General features: G+C 42.6%; 1 protein-coding gene across 1 annotated transcript in view; it reads left to right on the top strand.

The window, feature by feature from the left end:
• Nucleotides 1-6,067: 6,067 nt before the first annotated feature.
• TRPM7 (transient receptor potential cation channel subfamily M member 7) overlaps nt 6,068-18,074 on the top strand; it is a 53,498-nt gene continuing 41,491 nt past the window's right edge. The window contains exon 1 of the mRNA XM_072345313.1: nt 6,068-6,379. Within this exon, the coding sequence (XP_072201414.1) occupies nt 6,377-6,379 (3 nt within the window). The 5' untranslated portion in view covers nt 6,068-6,376. The remainder of the gene's footprint in view (nt 6,380-18,074) is intronic.

The raw sequence follows: 18,074 nt of genomic DNA, 5'->3' as shown, positions 1-18,074 counted from the left end.
ATGTACATTTTGCTATTAGCCAGTTGCTGATTCCTGCTTTCCAAAGTAGATCGGTGCAGGCTGAGCTCTACTTCATTTTTCTGTTCATGTGTTAAGAAACTGTTTGATGGAAGAGGGGAAACAGGTTTAAAAATCTCCAGAATTCAATGATAATTCACTCACTTGGTGTGGAAAAGCTTTTCATTGTTCTTTGTGTGATTTAATGCCCTTAGAAAAATGTATTTGGCTTCTTTGGGACCCCATGTTTTCAGGAACTCCACCTGCAGAATTCCTTTTTGCAGATGGGTGCAATGGGTGGATGGAAGGGTCTTCATGACCTGTCTACAGAAGGGCTAAGTTTAGGTCAGTAAATTCTGACAGCTGGCGCGAGAGCTGAAAACAGTTTTTATTGAATACAATAACAATTGTATAATAATAATAATATATATTATATTTATATATATATATAATATTTTATTTATTATAATCATATTATAATTGTATGTATTGCAATACAACAGGAAGGAATCTAGCTGGTCATATTTAAATATCCTTCAGATAAGTATTTTTCTTAAAATCAGCCACACTTTGTGGCCTTAGCTTGTAGTACTTACGATTTTCTAATGTTCTTTGACATGTCAAATGGGGCTTGCTTAAAAACAGTAGGGAGGTTTATGACATGTTTATAGAACTGCTGAAGGGAGCCCACCTAACTTTTAAACAGACCTGCATGTGCAGGTTTTGTAGAATAAGGATGTAAGCTCGGGGTGTTGGAAGTGTGTTGAGCAACTCTGAACTCTGGAGTCTGCTTTTGGCACTACAAGAAGATCACTGTCAAATAAGAGTTCAAAGTTGGATGATTAATACTAGACTTGTGTTGGGTCTGGCAAGTCAGACAGCAGAGGTGTGGAAGGAAATGCTCCAGCTGTGCAAGAAATGGAAGTGCAGCATCTCTGTGCACTACATATCCACTGTGCACCAGCTCAGCTGCTAGCAAGTTAAAACAAGAGCTTGTAAGTCTGAAGATCGCAGCAGAAACATTTTCATAGAGAAGTTTTGCAAATCCCGTAGAAGATACAGGGAGATGAAGTTCAGAAGGAGCAAAACTGACAAACTTGCTGTAGCTTTCTTTCTTTCTTTTTTTTTTTTAAAGTCAGGCACTGATGAAATTTTGCCAAGGTCAGTCATTATAGTGCAATTGTCCCTATACTGCTCCTGGCAGCTACCGATTTTACACATGTAAGTAGAGACATTCAGAGGCACACCCTTGGCTGTTTTGTGCAAGACTTTGGCCTGGGTTTGTTAAACTATGTGTTCTGAGCAATAAGTAATATATCATATTCCCAAATGCAGGCTTTGCTTATATTATACTTCAGATGATAGGTTGGGAAATACATCTTTCTGTATACTTCTGGAACTTGTATAATGAAAAACCGCTTGCTCAGAACTACTGTGTGTATTCAACCTTAATTCGCTCATCAGCGTGAACATCCCTGCCTTCTCTTGGAATATCTTTAATGCTGATTTCTAAACTGGATAACCCACCCCCTCATTTGCCTAATTTGGATGTGACAAGCCATACCACATAGCTGAACTTGAGTTACTGGTTCTGCACTCCGAGCTTGGAGTGTTAGGTCATGGGGCACTTTGCATTGCCATCAGAAAACCCACTCTACGGTCCTTTCCAAGTGTTGTAAATAATCTGCCTGTCCCAGAAAAATGGGTAAGCACTGAAAAACTAAATAGCCTCACATAGCTTTGCTTGCGTGTGCATTGCAAAGAGCTGTCTGACTTTGTAAGTGAAATAATGCTCTAGCCCCAAGTTAACGCACTAAATACATGAAAAACACCCTCATGCTTTTGTGATGGTATTCCTTCTCTTAAAATGGTAACTGAATGCACATCAGCACTCCTTATTCTCAACAGATACTCTATGTCTATGTACAAATTACTCCATTTGCACAGAACTTAGTGCTGCTTTATCAGTTTTAATACATGAGCAGTTCTGTCACTGTGAGTTAAATCATACGTGCACTGCTTGGGATACTGGAATCTGAATCAGTTGTTAAAGGGGATAATTTGTTTTATGACTTTATGAATTTGGGCACTCATCATTTTTTCCTGATATATTCTGAAACTTCTGTAGATTCTATGACCTATTTCTTGAATGTATAAGGGCAAAATTCTTGTTCTTTTGAGGGAATGTCTTCTCGGATGTGAAAGCTAACACACTGTTCAACTAATTGTCTTTAAAATACGGAGTTTTAAGAACCTTGGTACACTGCAAAAGTATGACTAAACCTTTGGGACCTCTTGAAAAGATGATGTGTAACTCTGGAGTGGAACATACAGACAAGTTCCAAACCATTTTAAAACTATGCAGGTGCACATTTCTTGAGTTTTATTTCCCCTGTCTTTAACAGGAACAGGCCTTCCTCCTTCTGTTATATTTCCTAAGTTTTGTAGTTCACAGCAATAAGCTATTTCTCCTTTACCTTCTTTTGAAATAACATTTTGAATCCTTGAGAAGTTGAGTGTTGGCAGTGTTATGTTATTTGGTGCATTATCTGAGAGATAGCGGGCAAAATGTTTCCACAGAAATGTCAGCGACTCTGGCATTAGAAAACCCCTTCACAAATAATGGGGAGGGCTTGTGAAGTCCCCTTATCTTGTGTCATCATACGCTTCTTTGGGGGAGTTTTCGGTTTGGGAAATTCACTTTTAAAAGAAAAGTGAATCAATAATCTCTCTTTTCTGCCATAGATTAATTCAGTAGGAGGGCAAAAAAATGAGAGAATCTGTTTGACCTCAAGTAGGATATTAACTAGATCTCCCTATCCGTTGGCACTTGCGTCTGATTTAACTATATGAATTCTAGCATGCATTTTGAGAGCTTATTTAAAAGAGAACCTGCAGAGTAATAGATCTCATCTCTGGGAAACTTCATGATGGAGTCAGGAAGAGTCAAAACCAATTACTTTTATTTAATGGTTACTCATATTATTTCTCATAGAAATGAATGAATCTTTCTATATATGACTCAGTAGCTTATCTGCGTGAGAGTGAGTGAGCAAACAGCTTCTTCGTGGCTACTTGACTTGCAGTATTGAGATAAGGGTTTCCTTAAAGTGGTATCTTTATCCCTTAGCACTTACTGCGGTAAGATCAAGTTACAGCTGGTTTAATTCAGTGTAAAACTTAGTAGGTTTGACACTGCAAATTTTACTAGTTCTGATGATGGTTACATAATAAATGATTACCCAAAATAAAGTGCCAGTGACAGATTAATACTTTGCTTCGAAGATATAAAAATGAGATACAAGAACCACATAGCAAGAGTTCAGTTTAAAGCAGTTATGTTCTATTTTAGATAACAGAAACTTGCTTCAGGTTAAAGACCTTCAAATAGAATTAATTGTAAATAATGCTTTTATTGTTATAACTCACAGCTGACAGTTATTTGTTTAGAAGAGATATTAGAGGAATTTTGAGCTGACCATCAGTGTGGTTGGAAGGTAAAACAAGTAGGATGGATGTGGTTCTGGGCTGCCTGAATGGCTCACAACTCTGCCTGTGATGGGAGGGTTGAAACTGCATGATCATTGAGGTCGTTTTCAACCCAGGACATTCTGTGATTATCCAATATCTATTCTGCTGCTTTGGCCTTTACTGTTGAAGTTCAGTGATGGGAACAAGATTTAACATCTGAGTGTATCGTAATTCACTCTTTTTGGATGACTAACACTGCTAGCCTAGGGTCTAATCATGTCATTTTTGTATGACTGAACAATGTAATAAAAGGATATAAGGTGACTTCCTTATGCCATGTGCCATCAGTTCCAGGTCACGGGGATTTATTTCACTGTGGTGCTCTGTCCTGCCCCCTTTCACAGTGCTCTTTCTGAAGGCTGACCTCCTCCCCCCCACTCAGACAGAGTGAGGCGGAGAGGATGTTGATGACTCATTTTCCCTGTGTTTTCTTCACAAGCTGTTCCAGTGAAACAATGTGCTGTCTCTCCATCTGAGCTTATCGCAGTTTAACTCTCAAACAATTTGATGTCAATCTTTTTACGGTTTTGCAGGGATCAACAGGAAAAAGGGCGTGGAAAATTCCTCACCTGAAGCACATTCTCCTAAAACAATAGAGAAAAGTCTCCCATCGTGTCCAGGCTGGCCTCCAGCTACTTCTTCTGAGTTCCCTTGCTCCTAGCTCTTGAATTTACAAATGTAAAGCCAATGAGAAGCAAATTACTATAGTCCAAATATTGCTGTGAGATGAAAGGAAGGTCCTAATCATTTAAGAACTTGCTCATAAACTTCATTGGAGATGTGAAGAGGCTTGATTAATTGACTAGGAATGGAGGAATCTGGATTGTGGTGCTTTATATTGTTAACAGAAGAATTTCAGAAATCCCCCATTTTCTCTGGTTTCCCTTTGGAAAGTTCTTGAACCATCTCCAGCAAATCTTAGTAGGCTTCCACTGCTCCTTCTGTTCCTGCTCAGTAAGCCAAGAGTGAGCACCAGCACAAGGGAATCTGGGCAGGAGCAAGTAGCTGTGGATCAGTAAGCTTAGGTTTTCTTCTACACCAAGAGTGAATTTAACTTGTTGTGAAATGTACTCAGAACTAATTGAAGAGTCCTGAATTGTCTGTCCTCTGGAAACACCTGATCCTAGGAGCCTTATTTTCATACCTGTGTAAGATACCACAAATTCCACTGAAGTTAGCTGAAAGCAAGCATTAGGAAGTCCCTTGCAGCAACACAGTAAGGTGGAGCTGAATGCCCCAGGGTTGTATGGATTTTATCAGATTTGCACCTATTGTCTATGGCAAATGGGTGTTTCTGCCCAACTTTACTGCTCAGCTCTACCCTGATACATCCCTATTAATGCAAGGACACTTTGTCTCTTAATATCTTCAATGTAGTTTAATTCTGTTGTATATTAAATCTTGCGTAGTACTCAGTTAACGCCAGGTTGAAATGTTAGTTTCATGTACGTATGCTTAAACCTTTTTGTTGCAGTTGCTCCGCTGTTGGTGCTGAATTGCACTGGTGGAATGTGGTGTATCCATCCAGTAGGCCACGTGTAAAGCTGATGGTGGTTAGCATTCAGCTGCCAATTCTGCTGCTTTTATTAATGCTTGATTTAATGATCTCATTTTGATTATCGATGTAGTAAATCTGCAGTGTGCTGAACCCCAGGCTGTCAGTGACAGATGCATCACAAACTTAGAACAGGGCAGACAAATGATGAGGCCTGATGAGGAACATCCACGTACCGTGATACTTAAAATGAACTTGAACTATATGAAATGAACACCCTTGTAAGGCTGTGGTGTTTTATAAACAGTGCCAGGGCCTTTGAGCCAGATTTATCTCGCTTTTGAACCATGCTGTGTTTGCAAGGGAAACAGGGAATTAACTGAGTGCCTTAAATAGAAGTTAGCAGCCTAACGGTGATGTTGGACATCCAGTTCAGAGGAGAGATTTTTTTCTTGGAAGTCTTTATTTTCCATGTTTAGCATACACAAGTAATTTGAACCAAACGCAAATAGTCACTTGTCTTCCTTTAGCAGTTCTGACTGTTGGTTTGCTTTAGTACACAGTTGGATGTACAAGTGATGAAGTGAGCAGTGGGAGATGAAGTACAAGACGTGTTGCTTAGGGGGAGCTGATCCAGGGCTGGTCACGGTCAGACACGGCCCCGTCTGGGCTTCAGTAGAGGTGGAATAGATACCGCCCGCTCTAATTTTGCTCATGCTGAGCTTAGAAATGCGTTTGGTCCCGTTGAAGTTTTACAGCTGGTTGCTAAAGCTCACGTGTTTGCATTAAAAAAGGATCAAAAAGGCGTCGAGCTCTCTGGATGGGGGGGCGGGCCGCGCGGGGCCCCTGACGGCCATTTAGCGGGCAGGGCGCTTCGGGCCGCCGTCCGAGCTGCGGAGCTGAGCGGGAAGGCCGAGCCCCGGCCCTCGTCCCGCCCCCGCCCTGAGGGCGGCCGTGAGGAGCCACGCGGCGGGCGGGAAGCGGCGGGCAGGGCAGGGCGGCGCGGGCGGCCCCCTCCTCTCGGGGGCGGTGCGCGCTGACGCGGCAGCGCCGCAGCTCTCCGCCGGCCGAGTCGCACAATTATGAGAAAGAGCTGCCGGGCCGAGGCCGCCGCCAGCGCTGGGTCCCGGTGCGGAGTCGAGTTAACGCCGTCCTCCTCGCCCCGCTCTTCCCTCCGCCCCGGGAGCGTCGTCCTCGCCCGGCTTCTCCCCACCCGGCCTTCCGCAGCCGCCGAGCTCAGCCCCGATAGATGGAGACAGGCCCCGCCACCGCCGACGCCGAACCACGAGCAGGAGCTGCCCGGCGCGAGGAGAGCCAGAGTCGGCGCCGAGACCCAGCCCGGCCCTGAGGAGAATGGTGAGGGGGGCGGCGGGGACGGAGAGAGGAGCGGGACCCATCCCGGCCGCTCCGGCGGGGCGGGGGATCCCGGGCTGTCAGCTCCGTGCCGGAAGGGGAGGCCCGGCCGCTATCAGCCGGCACCGCGCCCCGGCCTCGTTCCCACTCAGCGCCCGCCGGGGGCCCGGCCCGGCCCGGCCCTGCTCCCCGCGTCGTCTCGATCCGCCGGGTGAGGCGCCCGCCGTTCCCGCAGCCGCTCCGCGCGGTGCCCGCGGGTCCGGCAGCGCCGCCCTGCTGCCCTCAGCGCCGGGGCTGCGCGGCTCGGAAGCGCGGCCTCTGCGCGGGGCTCGGAGAGCGGCCGCCATCCGTCATAATGGCTTTTGCTGCCAGAGTTCACGTGCTTCGTTCTCGGGGCTGCGGCGCTTCTTTCGTCTTTCATTTTTAAAGTTTTTTAAGCTTTATCGCGTGTCCTGGGGAGCGCACGCCCTTACAAAGAGCTGCAAGAACCTCTGCAGAGAAAGCGGCTTTAGTTCCGTTGCTACTTCTGGCACTGGAATTAAATTCAATCCTTCATGTTTATTAGCTTGTTTCACAATCGATATCTACTGAATTCGGAGTGAGCCATCGTGCGGAGAGCGCTCACACGTTACGGGAATCCGAGTGTGGGGAGGGATCGTGTATTTTGACACTGCTGGAACTTCTCATCAGATGCTTTAGTTGATTTTAAATGAGTAGTGCTTTATTTTGCAGTATGTTGCTCAAAACCACACGGACTTACAAGTCTGACTGTACCTGTCAGCTACGTGGAAATGGGGGCTTTTCTAGAATCTGAAAAGCTGAAGCTGCTTCAGAAGGAAGCTGAAGTGCAGCCTTCCGTCCTTAAGAGGAGGGCTCTGTGCCTTCCACCTGAGCAGTACCTCTGCTCTGCTCGCTGCGGGGTGTTGGCTTTTTAGGTTTAGTTCTGGCTTTCTGCTGGGGCTCTCTTGACCTAGAAACATACTGATGGGTCTTAGCCGTAACAGATTTGTAAACCGATCCTTTGTAACCTATTAGCAGTGTGTTTATGCTTCCCTGGCGGTTATCGCCTATTACATGATATTTTGTAACTACTCTTCAGTCAGCCCAGATAAACAACCTGTTAGAGGACATCCCATACAAGTTTATTTTACTAAAGGTTTCTCTGCTGCTCCGTCACTTTGTAGCAGCTTTTAAGAACTTCTGGACCTTGTCCAGCCTTAAATCAGGGCCTGGTCTGAAAAGGCTCTTGGGAGCTGAGCTTTTTTTTTTTTCTTTTTAGAGAGTGTGTGTGTGAGATAAGTGTGTGCTGTATCATCCCTCGTACCTTCTGGTACGATGCTACTCTTGACTTTGCTATTTAAAGTGGGGAGGAAATAAAACCTCTTGTGCGTGTGGAAGTATTTAGGCGGTTCTTGTGCTATTTCTATTTCAGTTTCCTGATATTTTACTTTGATTTTTCTTTTTTTTTAGCTTGCTTGGAAGAGTAACTTACACTCATTGTACAAATAGAAGCATCCGAAGGTACCTTGAATTGTGACCTAGCCTTCAACAGATACCTCACTTAGATTTAAAAACTGTGTCAGATCATCCCCCTCTTACCTCTTGGATTGAGATGCTCGATTGCATCTTAAACTTGTGTTTTTCTTATTCCTTGATGTTCTTTGTAGCTCCAGCTCTTGCCTCATTCACCTTTTTGTCTTATCACCTCCCCCTTGCTTGCTCTGCTGTGCTGGTGATAGACTTCAGCATCCCAACCCCTCTCCTGGTTATCTTTACCCCTTGCTGTGTTTCCTTTCCTGGAAGTTTTGCACTAAGGCTAGAAAATTTCCTGCTTCTCTTTGATGTCCCTCCATGAGATGCATTCTGTGAATGGTTTTACTTCTCCTGGACCATTGTGACAGCTGAGTTATTTTCTAAACAAGCCAACATAACTCATGCTGACATGGTTGGGTTCGACATTGCCCATTTTACACCTGTACTCTCTAAGCAGATGTGTCAAAAAGCGTGTGTGAAAAGAAGGGAGATGCTTTTATAGTCTGTGATTTATATGCTTGGCAGAATTTTGCATGGTAAGTTGGATTTTCTTTCTCAGAAAGACCCCAATTAGTCTAATTAAGAGTTTAAAACCTGCTGGTATAAAACTGTAAGTGGCACTTTTATTAAACTGGTAACGTCAGCATCTTGTCTGATATAGGCCCAGATTTGAAGATCCAGACTTTAAAGACTTAGTGGCTTCTCCACTGCAAAATCAAAAGAATGATATTATATACTTAACCTGAAAAATCTATCTCTATTTCTTTTTTCTTTTTTTCTTCTTTCTCTTTTTTTTTCAAGAGAGAATTTTATTTCTTTTGGAATCTCTCTTCCTTTAACTGTGTCTATTTTGGCTTCAGTAGTTGTGTGCCATACTAATTTGCTGAAAGAAGTAACATTGGTTCTATTTTTTGTTCCGCTTCTTTAAAGGCAAACAGGCAGTAAGAGAACGTGTGTGTTTTCCAGAGCTGAAGTTTTACCTTTCAGGTCATATTTCTTGTTTCTAATCTGAATAATTCTGTCTCACAGGGAGACACTCAGCAGGAGAGGTGAACTCCTTAATGTTAGGTGGAAAGCTGTGTCTTCTTTGGAAAGTTGTCATTAAACCTATTCTGCATTAATAGGTATCAAACTCTGGTAGTCGTTGTTTGGAATGGCATTTTCATTAATTACTCTCCATAGTTCTCTCATAAGCTGAGGCTCAACCACTGTCAGCTGATTCAGCCCCTGATTTTCATGTTTGGATTATTACAAGCAGCTTTGTCTTTCTTGCCTTTTTTCTCTTTTCCTTAAGCATTCACAGCATGCTTCCCTGGTTGAAATCATGTCAGCTGGCTTTTCATTAGATAGACTACTGAATAATGTCACTGTATGTATGTGGATAAGACAGTTTTACGGCTGTTAAAGGTAACGTCCCTTTCGCCCTCTGATATTCCTGAGTAGTGGTGGCCTTTAACAAAGGAGAATATGCTCCACAGTTTCCATAAGGAATAGTGGGTAGCACTGACTGACCTGGGGACCAGCTCTGAAGAGGTTTGTTGCTTTCCTCACTGGCCCCAAATGTTCCTTCTTCACCACTGTGTTCCCCACAGTCATGTTACTGTGTTTTACTTCCTAATAAGAGTTCTTTTGCAGTCTTTAAAGGAATGTGATTTTTTTACACAGAGCTTACAACTTGCACTGTGCTATTCAGTTGCATTTCTGAAACATTTTTGAGCTCTTTCAATTGATTTAGGGATGGAGCAATAATAGCAAATCCTGCTTACTTAGCATCATCCCCCAGCTAACGTGATTGGTTGGGTTAAGGTGGATTTGTTTTATTATTTTTGCTAAAGATATTGGAGTGTAGAGAAAGATAGATAGTAATTGTTCACTACGGGATTCAGAAAGTTGTCTTCTTTACTGGCATGTAAATTTGAAGCCTATCAGAGGAAGCACTCAGTGTTCTATCTTGGGTTTGCTTCTTCAGTTAAGCCTGTCTCCGTTTGGAGGCAGCTGCTGTAGCATTGATCTTTCTTTTTTTTTTAATGTGTGTGTTTAAGTAAATGCATGCTTTTTTAAGTAGCTTCATTGATCACCAGAAAGTAATAACAAAGTCAGAATAGATGTTGCTCTCTTGATTAAAGATCATTTTCCCTCTTTCCCTCTAATGAAAGTTAAAAGGGACGACAGGTTTCATCACTTAGCAAAAAAGATGGGATCGCACCTCAATGCTTAGAACGTACAGGTCGAGGTGTCATGTCAGTGGACTGTCTTCAGCCTCTCCTGAAAATGATCTAACCTCCCCAACCTCCTTTATTTTTTCCTCCAGTCTCCTTTACACCTATATTTTTGGTAACACATAGAAGTGGAGGCAAGCTGTTGGAAAGCACGGGTGTGAACTGCTTGCTTTAATTCCCAGCTTTGTTAAAGCCATGGTGCAGCTCAGCTGAAGTTTGTGGTTTTATTTTGCTTTCTTTCTTTCTCCCCAGCTGCTGTAGTTCTTGCACGGAAGTAGGGAGGATGCAGATTGTGTCATTGCTGTAGGCAAGCAGAGGAAGTTCCTTGCCCATCTGTTCTTTCCAGTGAGCGGGCAGCGTACTCTTGAGGGGATAATGACATAAAAAATCAAGAGGAAAACTCAGCAGTAAATACTGTTCAGTTATCCTTTCTTTTCCTTAACAACTGAAGGAAAAGCATTTCAAATGTATGAGAGATACAGGTTGAAAGAGAACTGTGGTGCTGATTGTGGTGCTGAGAGTTTTGAAAAGCTGCCTCACCAGAGGGCTGGGATGCTTACACATGAGAAATGATTTGACACCTTACGATGAGAGGATGTTGCAGGAATAGTCTGTGAGATAAATGTAGCCATTAATCACTAAGGAGAGTGGCAAGCACGATAGCAACTTGACAGTATCTTAGAGCTGATTTAACTTATAAACCAAGTTATGCCTTTCTTTCGCCTTAACTAATACAAAATTCATGTTACTGAGGTGGTAGGTCTGGATTAAACTTCTATTTTGTTCGTAATTTTCCAACTTTTAAAAATCCTGAGATAAGGTTACCTACTGAATTTCTGCAATAAATTGTTCTGGTGAAGTCAGATCAGTATCGTGGATTACTGAACTTTTACATTAAGAGCAATATATATTTTTTTTCCTATTGCCTCTTATGAAATAACTTGAAGGAGCATTTTCTGATATATCTGAACTCTGCATGCAGAAGTGTGAGTGCTGAGTTAGTGCATCCCAGACCATCTTTATTTCGGTCGAAGGAGGGTGGTAGGTGATGTGTGCTAGCGCAGATTAGTTCAATGTCTTAGTCTGGCTTCTATAGCTGCAAAGTCATAAATAATGTGGGTAACCGTGTGCATAGACTTTGCCTATGTGTGAAAATCATTAGATGTGAATCGTATCAATGCCTGGACTTACAGCTAATAATTACAAAAGCAGCTTAGGCTTTCACATTTCAAAGCAAAGTATAGAATAACAGACCCAGAAAGAGTATGTATTCAGTGGCAGGTTTGGTTTAGAGGGGGGAACTGAGAAATCATTTTTGAAGCTTTTCCCCGAGCCATTGTTACCTCTAAGCCAGCAGTGCTGCCTGCCTTCTTTTGAAGTCGTCTCCCTTTTAAGAGCGGTGTGAAAATGCCCAGATGCAGGACTAACAGTTCTTAACATGCACTGGATGTATTTTTTTTCTGAAACGCGTGAATTGGATTAAAACATTTTGGGCAATGGAAGAAGAATGGACTGTTCTCAAATTATAACACTGGAAATGGTGAAACATCTCCCACTTTCTGTGCAGCCGTTGAGTGACACTGGATTTCCTTTTAATCTCTTCCAACAGCTGGAACAGTTCCCAGATACACAACTTTGATGCGTCCTCCATCATATGGATTGCCACCTCCTCTTTTCTATCTTCTTTTTTTTTTTTCTTCTTTATCCTCAGGCTGACTTAATACTTCACAGTGCTTTGCAGCTGAGCTTTTGTTATGTTGGGGTGACTGTTCTGATGTGAGGCTTTGTCGTGGCCTGACAGGTACTGGAGCTGCAGACCCTGGAGCTGCGAGCGTTCCTGTTAATGGCGCAATGCCGGTGCTGCGGGCTGCGGAAGCTCCGGGTGTTCAGAAACCCCTTGATGTGGTGGCACATGTGAATGCAAGAGTGAGTGTGCAGCCTGCTTCTGGATTGAGCATGGAGCATGGGAGCTATTTCAGGGGCTGTGGCAGCCTGGTCCTTTGTTACTGCTTGTATATATTTTTTTCTTGTGCACCAGTACATTCCAAGAACACTTTTGCATTTACAACTATGAATTAATCTAGTTGAATCTTTCACCATGATATAACTCTGTAATTTTTCAAGCCTTGGGAAAGTGTCAGTTTCAGCTTAGTCAGTTTTAACACAATAGTTACTGCAACTGAATACTGGCCTTTGTTTCATGCATTGTTCCCACATCTCTCTCTGCCAGCAGGTACTTGTTTTCTTAATCTTGTCTGCTTGATTCTTGCTACCTTAGCTAAGAGGTGAACAGAAACTGTTCTTGCTTTATAGTTCGCTGTCTTGGATGTCCATGTTTGACAGTTTTTATCTGCAAAGTTTTCCTCCTCCTAATATTAATACTATGAAGTGTTAATTAGTTTTTGTGGAATGCAGTCTTGACAAACTTGACTTTTAAAACTTAAGCTTATAGCTCTGTAAATGAATTTTTAGTTGCTCTGTTGGGAGAGCTGTATTTCAAAAGCGCTTACTGCCTAAAAATATCAAGGCTCGGGGCACTCTTAGAGCTAGTGTTAATTAACAGTCCACATCTTCCAATAATCCCTCACTACTTTGACGGTTTAATTCCCAAGACTGTCCTGGAGTGCCTGAGGTGTGAGTACATGTATGACAGAGTAATAATCTCAGGTAAGGGTTGAGGTTGATGTTCTATAACATAACATCTTTAGTAGCCTCTCCTAGATCTGCTAGAACGCTTAGGTGTGGTTGTAGGTCAGTCTTTTTTTTTTGGTACATTTCTAACTCTGTTGTTAGTTAAAATAAATACATTATCTGAATGTTTTTGAATGGAATGTATAGTGTGGCAGTCGGACGTCCAGCTCAAAGGGGAAATTGACCATGTCTCTACTAGACTTTTATGGGAGACCTCTCTTAGTACACAACTCCCTCACTTCCCAGTAGCGCCTTATTGATGCCATTGCTTTTTGGTGGTATATTTGTGAACAACAGTTTTCAAAGATGAAGCACAGGAAGGGTAAAATTTCATCAAAAATCTCTGAAAAACACCTTGAGAATTGCAACCACTTCCACTGAACCAGACTTAGTTTCACAAAACCAAGGTCAATTATCCCATTAGTTTTGTTGTTGTTGTAACGTTTTAATTAAAAAATAATAATAATTAAAAAAAAAAGGAAATAAGTGTTGTTAGTTATATACATTAACTGTAATGCGTATTTTATATTCAGCCCAATACAATTTCTCTTCCCTCGTTGTGGGCCAGGAAGCCCAAAGGCTGGACATCCGTAGTGCAAACCAAACACTTCTAAGTCCTGTCGCCCTTCCACTCCTCCCTTCATGCATTGCACTGCTCAGTCACTCAGCTGTTGCCAAGATCTGAATTGCATTAAAATTGTGTCACTTTTCTTTCTTTTGTTTTTTTTTGAGGATTAATCATTTTGTCGGTCATTTCCCTGAATCTGCTCTCCACGTGACTGTGTCAGTGCTGGCGCTGGTATGAGATATGGTGGGATCATGTGCAGAGCCTTAGGAAAATGGGATTATTTCACCCCAATCTTGACATCAGCTGTGAATTTGCTGTGGAAGCTCGTTCTGAGATGCCTGAGAGTTGATCTGTGCCATCGCGTTGGTAACTGTTCTCATTGCTCTGCGTATCACCTTCTCTTCAGGATTGTTTTCTCAATCTTACAGCTTTGTGTGCTGACATGGATGGCGCCATGCCAACGCGAATCAGGTTCTGTAGCCTCATCAAGATATAAACCAAACTGTGTTGCAGACTTTGTCTAATTGTGCTGCAGGCAGGCAGTAGCTATGCTTGAATAATTATGGTTCCGAGAGGATGTTTTCCTTGACCTTTTTTGAATATTCTCTACTAAGTATAGGTTAGCTAACATTTTTTTCCCAAATATGTTGTGCTGCAGTCTGTCTTTGTGAACTGAGCCTGCACGAAGGTGGGTTTGAATCCCTCCCATCAAGCTATTTATAATGGCAAATGATGCACTGCTGGTAACTGAACAAAGTATTTGCTCTCACAGAACAAAATGTTTCTGTTTTTTTTCTTTTCCTCCATGATGCTAACGTGCTTATTTGCTTTTTCATGCTATTCCCATCCTTGTTTAAATTTCTGAAGAAGCTGAACCAGTTCATTTGGGGTAGGAGAGAGCGAAGCTGTGTTCTGCTAATGAGTTTAATAAAGCTCAGCACTGTAACCATGTGACCAAGTTCAAAGACAGTCATGTTGATGTACCACATCATTAAAATTGCATGTCTAATTAGCTCTGTGTAGTAAGCTCAATCCAGCATACTAGTTTGTGGCTAGAGCCAGTCTGAATAAGCTCAGCTTCCTTTCAAAGCCTGGCCCGGTGGTGGCTGTGATCATGCAAATACTTTTGGGCATAACTTCAATCACCTAAATAGGTTAAGTTATGTGCCTAAGTGACATGTAATTGGAACCTAAAAATACCAGTTGTGTAATTGCAGAACTGTTAATCAACTTTCTCTTCAATTATAAAAATTAGTTAACCTACAGAAGTGGCTGCAGCTGATGATATTTTAAATTACAAAGTATTGCCAGTTTTTCTTCTGTTTCCTGACTGCAGTGTTGTCCAAACAGTAGATTTCAGAATTCTGTTAAATAGCAAGAGCGAAAAACTGAACGGAAAGCATTCGGAGACTGCATGGCTGAGGGTGAGCTTCAGACCAGGAGGTTTGAGAGTTGTTTATCTTGAAGGAATTCTTGCTCATAGAAGTAATCTTTTTCTAGGGAAAGAGTAATGAATTGCTGATACCAAAGCTGACAAATATTCTAGGCAACTTTCTAGGAATTTAGGATGGTCTCGCGTTGCAATACCTGTGGATGCAGAGCTCACTTGCTTGTTCTTCCCGATTTCACAAGCTATTGTTTGCTGACTTCTCAACTGTGCTGCTGAAATTTGTGGGGTTGTGCTGCAAACTAGTCCATGGGGCAGCCCTCTGGGCACTTACCTTGGCCTGGAAGAGAGGCACTAAACAAAGATGTAGAGATTGGGGTGGACATTAACCTCCAAAATTGGCACTGTAGCCAGAGGCATTGAAAAGTGGAATATCCCCTTAACTAACCTTTGTCCTTTAGTTTGTTCCAGCTTCAGAAATGCTTTTGATGAGGATTTATGTCTTTGCCTCACTGAGCAATTGACCTTACTTTTTCTTTCTTTTATAAAAAACTTATGCAGAAAAATCCTTTGCAAGTTTTTAAGCCATAAGAAAATCAGCTTGTATGCATGCAGTTTTATTCTTAAATTCTTCCTTTTTGTGTAGAACTCGGGGATTCTTCACTTCGAAATCCTATGTATTTGTTTCAAATGCATTAATAGAACAGTGTGGTGGTGTTAGGTTGGTTATGTAGGGAAAAGACAGAAAACACTGATCATGCGTGTCCTGGTTTCAGCTCCAAGCTAGTGTTACAGATGACTGTCCTGCTAACAAACAAATCATTGTTTGAATGCATCAGTCTGCTTGTATTGGCCATTTCATACACCATGAGAAGTATTTGCTGTGAAAATAATTACAGTCACTTGCTAGACAATATAATACATTAAACTTTGGGCTGTGCTTTCTTGCTGGTGTAGAAAATGCAGAAGACTTGAACTTCTATGTTTTCAAGTAGATGAGGTAATGGGGGGAGAGCAGTAGATGTCATGTAGCTTGACACTGTAGGCTTTTGACACTGTCTCCTGTAACATCCTGGTAGGTAAGCTTAGAATGTGTGGGGTAGGTGAATGGACAGTGAGGCAGGTTGAGAACTGGCTGACTGGCAGAGCTTGGAGGGTTGTGATCAGTTGTGCAGAGCCTGGTTGTAGGCCTGTATCCAGTGGTGCTCCCTGGCGGTCAGTCTGGACTTGTTCATCAATGACCTGGATGAAGGAATGGAGCGCATCCTCAGCAAGTTTGTTTTAGACATGAAGCTGGGAGGAGTGGCTGACGCATCAGGAGGCTGAGATGTGAGATTCAGTGAGATGTGGACAGACTGGAGAGTTGGGTGGAGGCAGGAAGGTCAAGTGCAGAGTCTGCACTGGGGAGAAATAACCACATGCATCTGTACAGGTTAGGGGCTAATCTGCCCTGTGGTGTCCTGGTGGGCAACGGGATGGTTGTGAGCCATCAATGTGGGTGTATTGCTTAGTGCCAAGAAGGCAATATAGAAATGAGGAAAAACTTTACTTTCAGGATGTCAGGGCAGTGCCAGCTAGAGAGGCTGTGGAGTCTCCTATGGAGATATTCAAAACCCACTAGGAAACTTCCCTGTGTGACCTGCTGTTCAGAACCTGCTTTAGTGGTGGTTTGATCTGTGTGATCTCCAGAGGTCCCTTCCAACCCCTATGATTCTGTGATTGTGTGAATGTTATTCTTACACCCAGGGCATCTGCTCACCTAATATGTGACCTTAGGCAATATGTTCTTGCTTTGTTGGCAGCTCTCCGAGAAAAAGGCAGCATCAGCTTAGCTTCCCTTCCTTCCTGAACATCAGGAGGCTAGCCTGGTAGCTTTCTGCTGGCAGTGGGGTTGTCTTAATTCCCTTGTTCCCACTCTCATCGTGACCATGTGGTTCTTTCCGCTGCCTTAGTTTTTGCATCTGAATCACTTAATTCTGACGTCAAAGCTACTTGCTATCTGCTTTCCTGGAAATAATGTTATGCAGGCTTGGGGAGCTGGGTGACCTCCAGAGGGCTGGTGTGGGACTTCTGGTGGGAGGAAGAGGCAGGAGCACGTCTGAGGAGAGGGTGGGAGGGCACAGTGGTGACTTGCTCAGCTTGTTTTCTCTGACGGTGCCCTCACTGTATGATTTTAAGGCTCGCATCTGTTAAAACAAGTATTTCTCATGTATCTTTGTTTTGCTATTGCCAGAACACCTCCTCAGTATTCTAGAATTCTTGTCTGCCTTCACTCCTTTCCCTCAGTGAGCTGCTGAGGAGCTCAAGGCAGTTCAGTCCAGCTTAGGCGGGGCTCTGTGCCACGTGTCACTCAGTGGTGGTGGATTTAACTGGAAATGAGTAGCTGGAAAAAAATGAAAATAAACAGCAAATTTTCCTGAAGTAGCACAGTGGTCTTACGGTATCATCTGGGTTTGTCTTCCCTACGCCCTGCAAAAAAGAAAAGAAAAGTTGTTTGCTCCTCAGAGTATACTCAAAAATCGTACATTTAAAGTCTTTAGGCTTGTGGTATTTAAAAACATATGTGTTGCAGGTAGTTTGTTTTTATGGGTAACCTGCAATTCTGCATTAACATTGGGTAGAAGAACTGGAAAATCTGTGGCATTTTCCGTCTCCTTCAGCAGAGGATAACTGGATCAGCGTGCATTTAACAAAAGCCAAGGGAGAAGATTGAGTCTGTAAATTGTACATCCTATGGAATTACCAGCCTTGCTTCTCCCTTCTTTCAGTTAGGGAGCAGCCCTTTGGACTGGATCTGTAGATTAGCCTTGTGGGAAACCAACAAAATAAGATTAAGTAGCTCAAACAACTGATTGTTCATCCCAGAAACAGGATGGAAATCATTAGAAGTATGCCTATAAATGAGGATTATATATCATTTCTGGTAAAAATTAGCTGCTTTTACATTTGCCTAAATAAACACAGATAACTTTTTTCTTTGCACTTTTCTGGAATAAACAGAAACTGCCCGCATATTTTTTGTGACGAACTTTATCTCCTGATAGGAGTTTAGGTCAGTGGGTGTCTATAGAATGCTGTTGCGTTACTTTGCCTGGAGATTAGGTTTGAAGTCAGTGTACACTCTTGAGCAAGCACAGGCTTAGCTAGCTCTGTTATGAGAGCTGGTTCTCTGTGCTGACAGGCAATGAAAGCCTAACTGAGTCTAGCAGCAATTTGTTAATGAGCTGAATGTCAGAATACTGACGTTTTCATAATTCTATATCAGGTAAGCTGTACCATAGCAAATTCTTGTTTTCTCCT

This window comes from Excalfactoria chinensis, chromosome 10, assembly GCF_039878825.1.
Source record: "Excalfactoria chinensis isolate bCotChi1 chromosome 10, bCotChi1.hap2, whole genome shotgun sequence".
Lineage (NCBI taxonomy): Eukaryota > Metazoa > Chordata > Aves > Galliformes > Phasianidae > Excalfactoria > Excalfactoria chinensis.
Note: the sequence above shows the minus strand (reverse complement) of the source record. Positions and strands in the feature narration are given on the sequence as shown.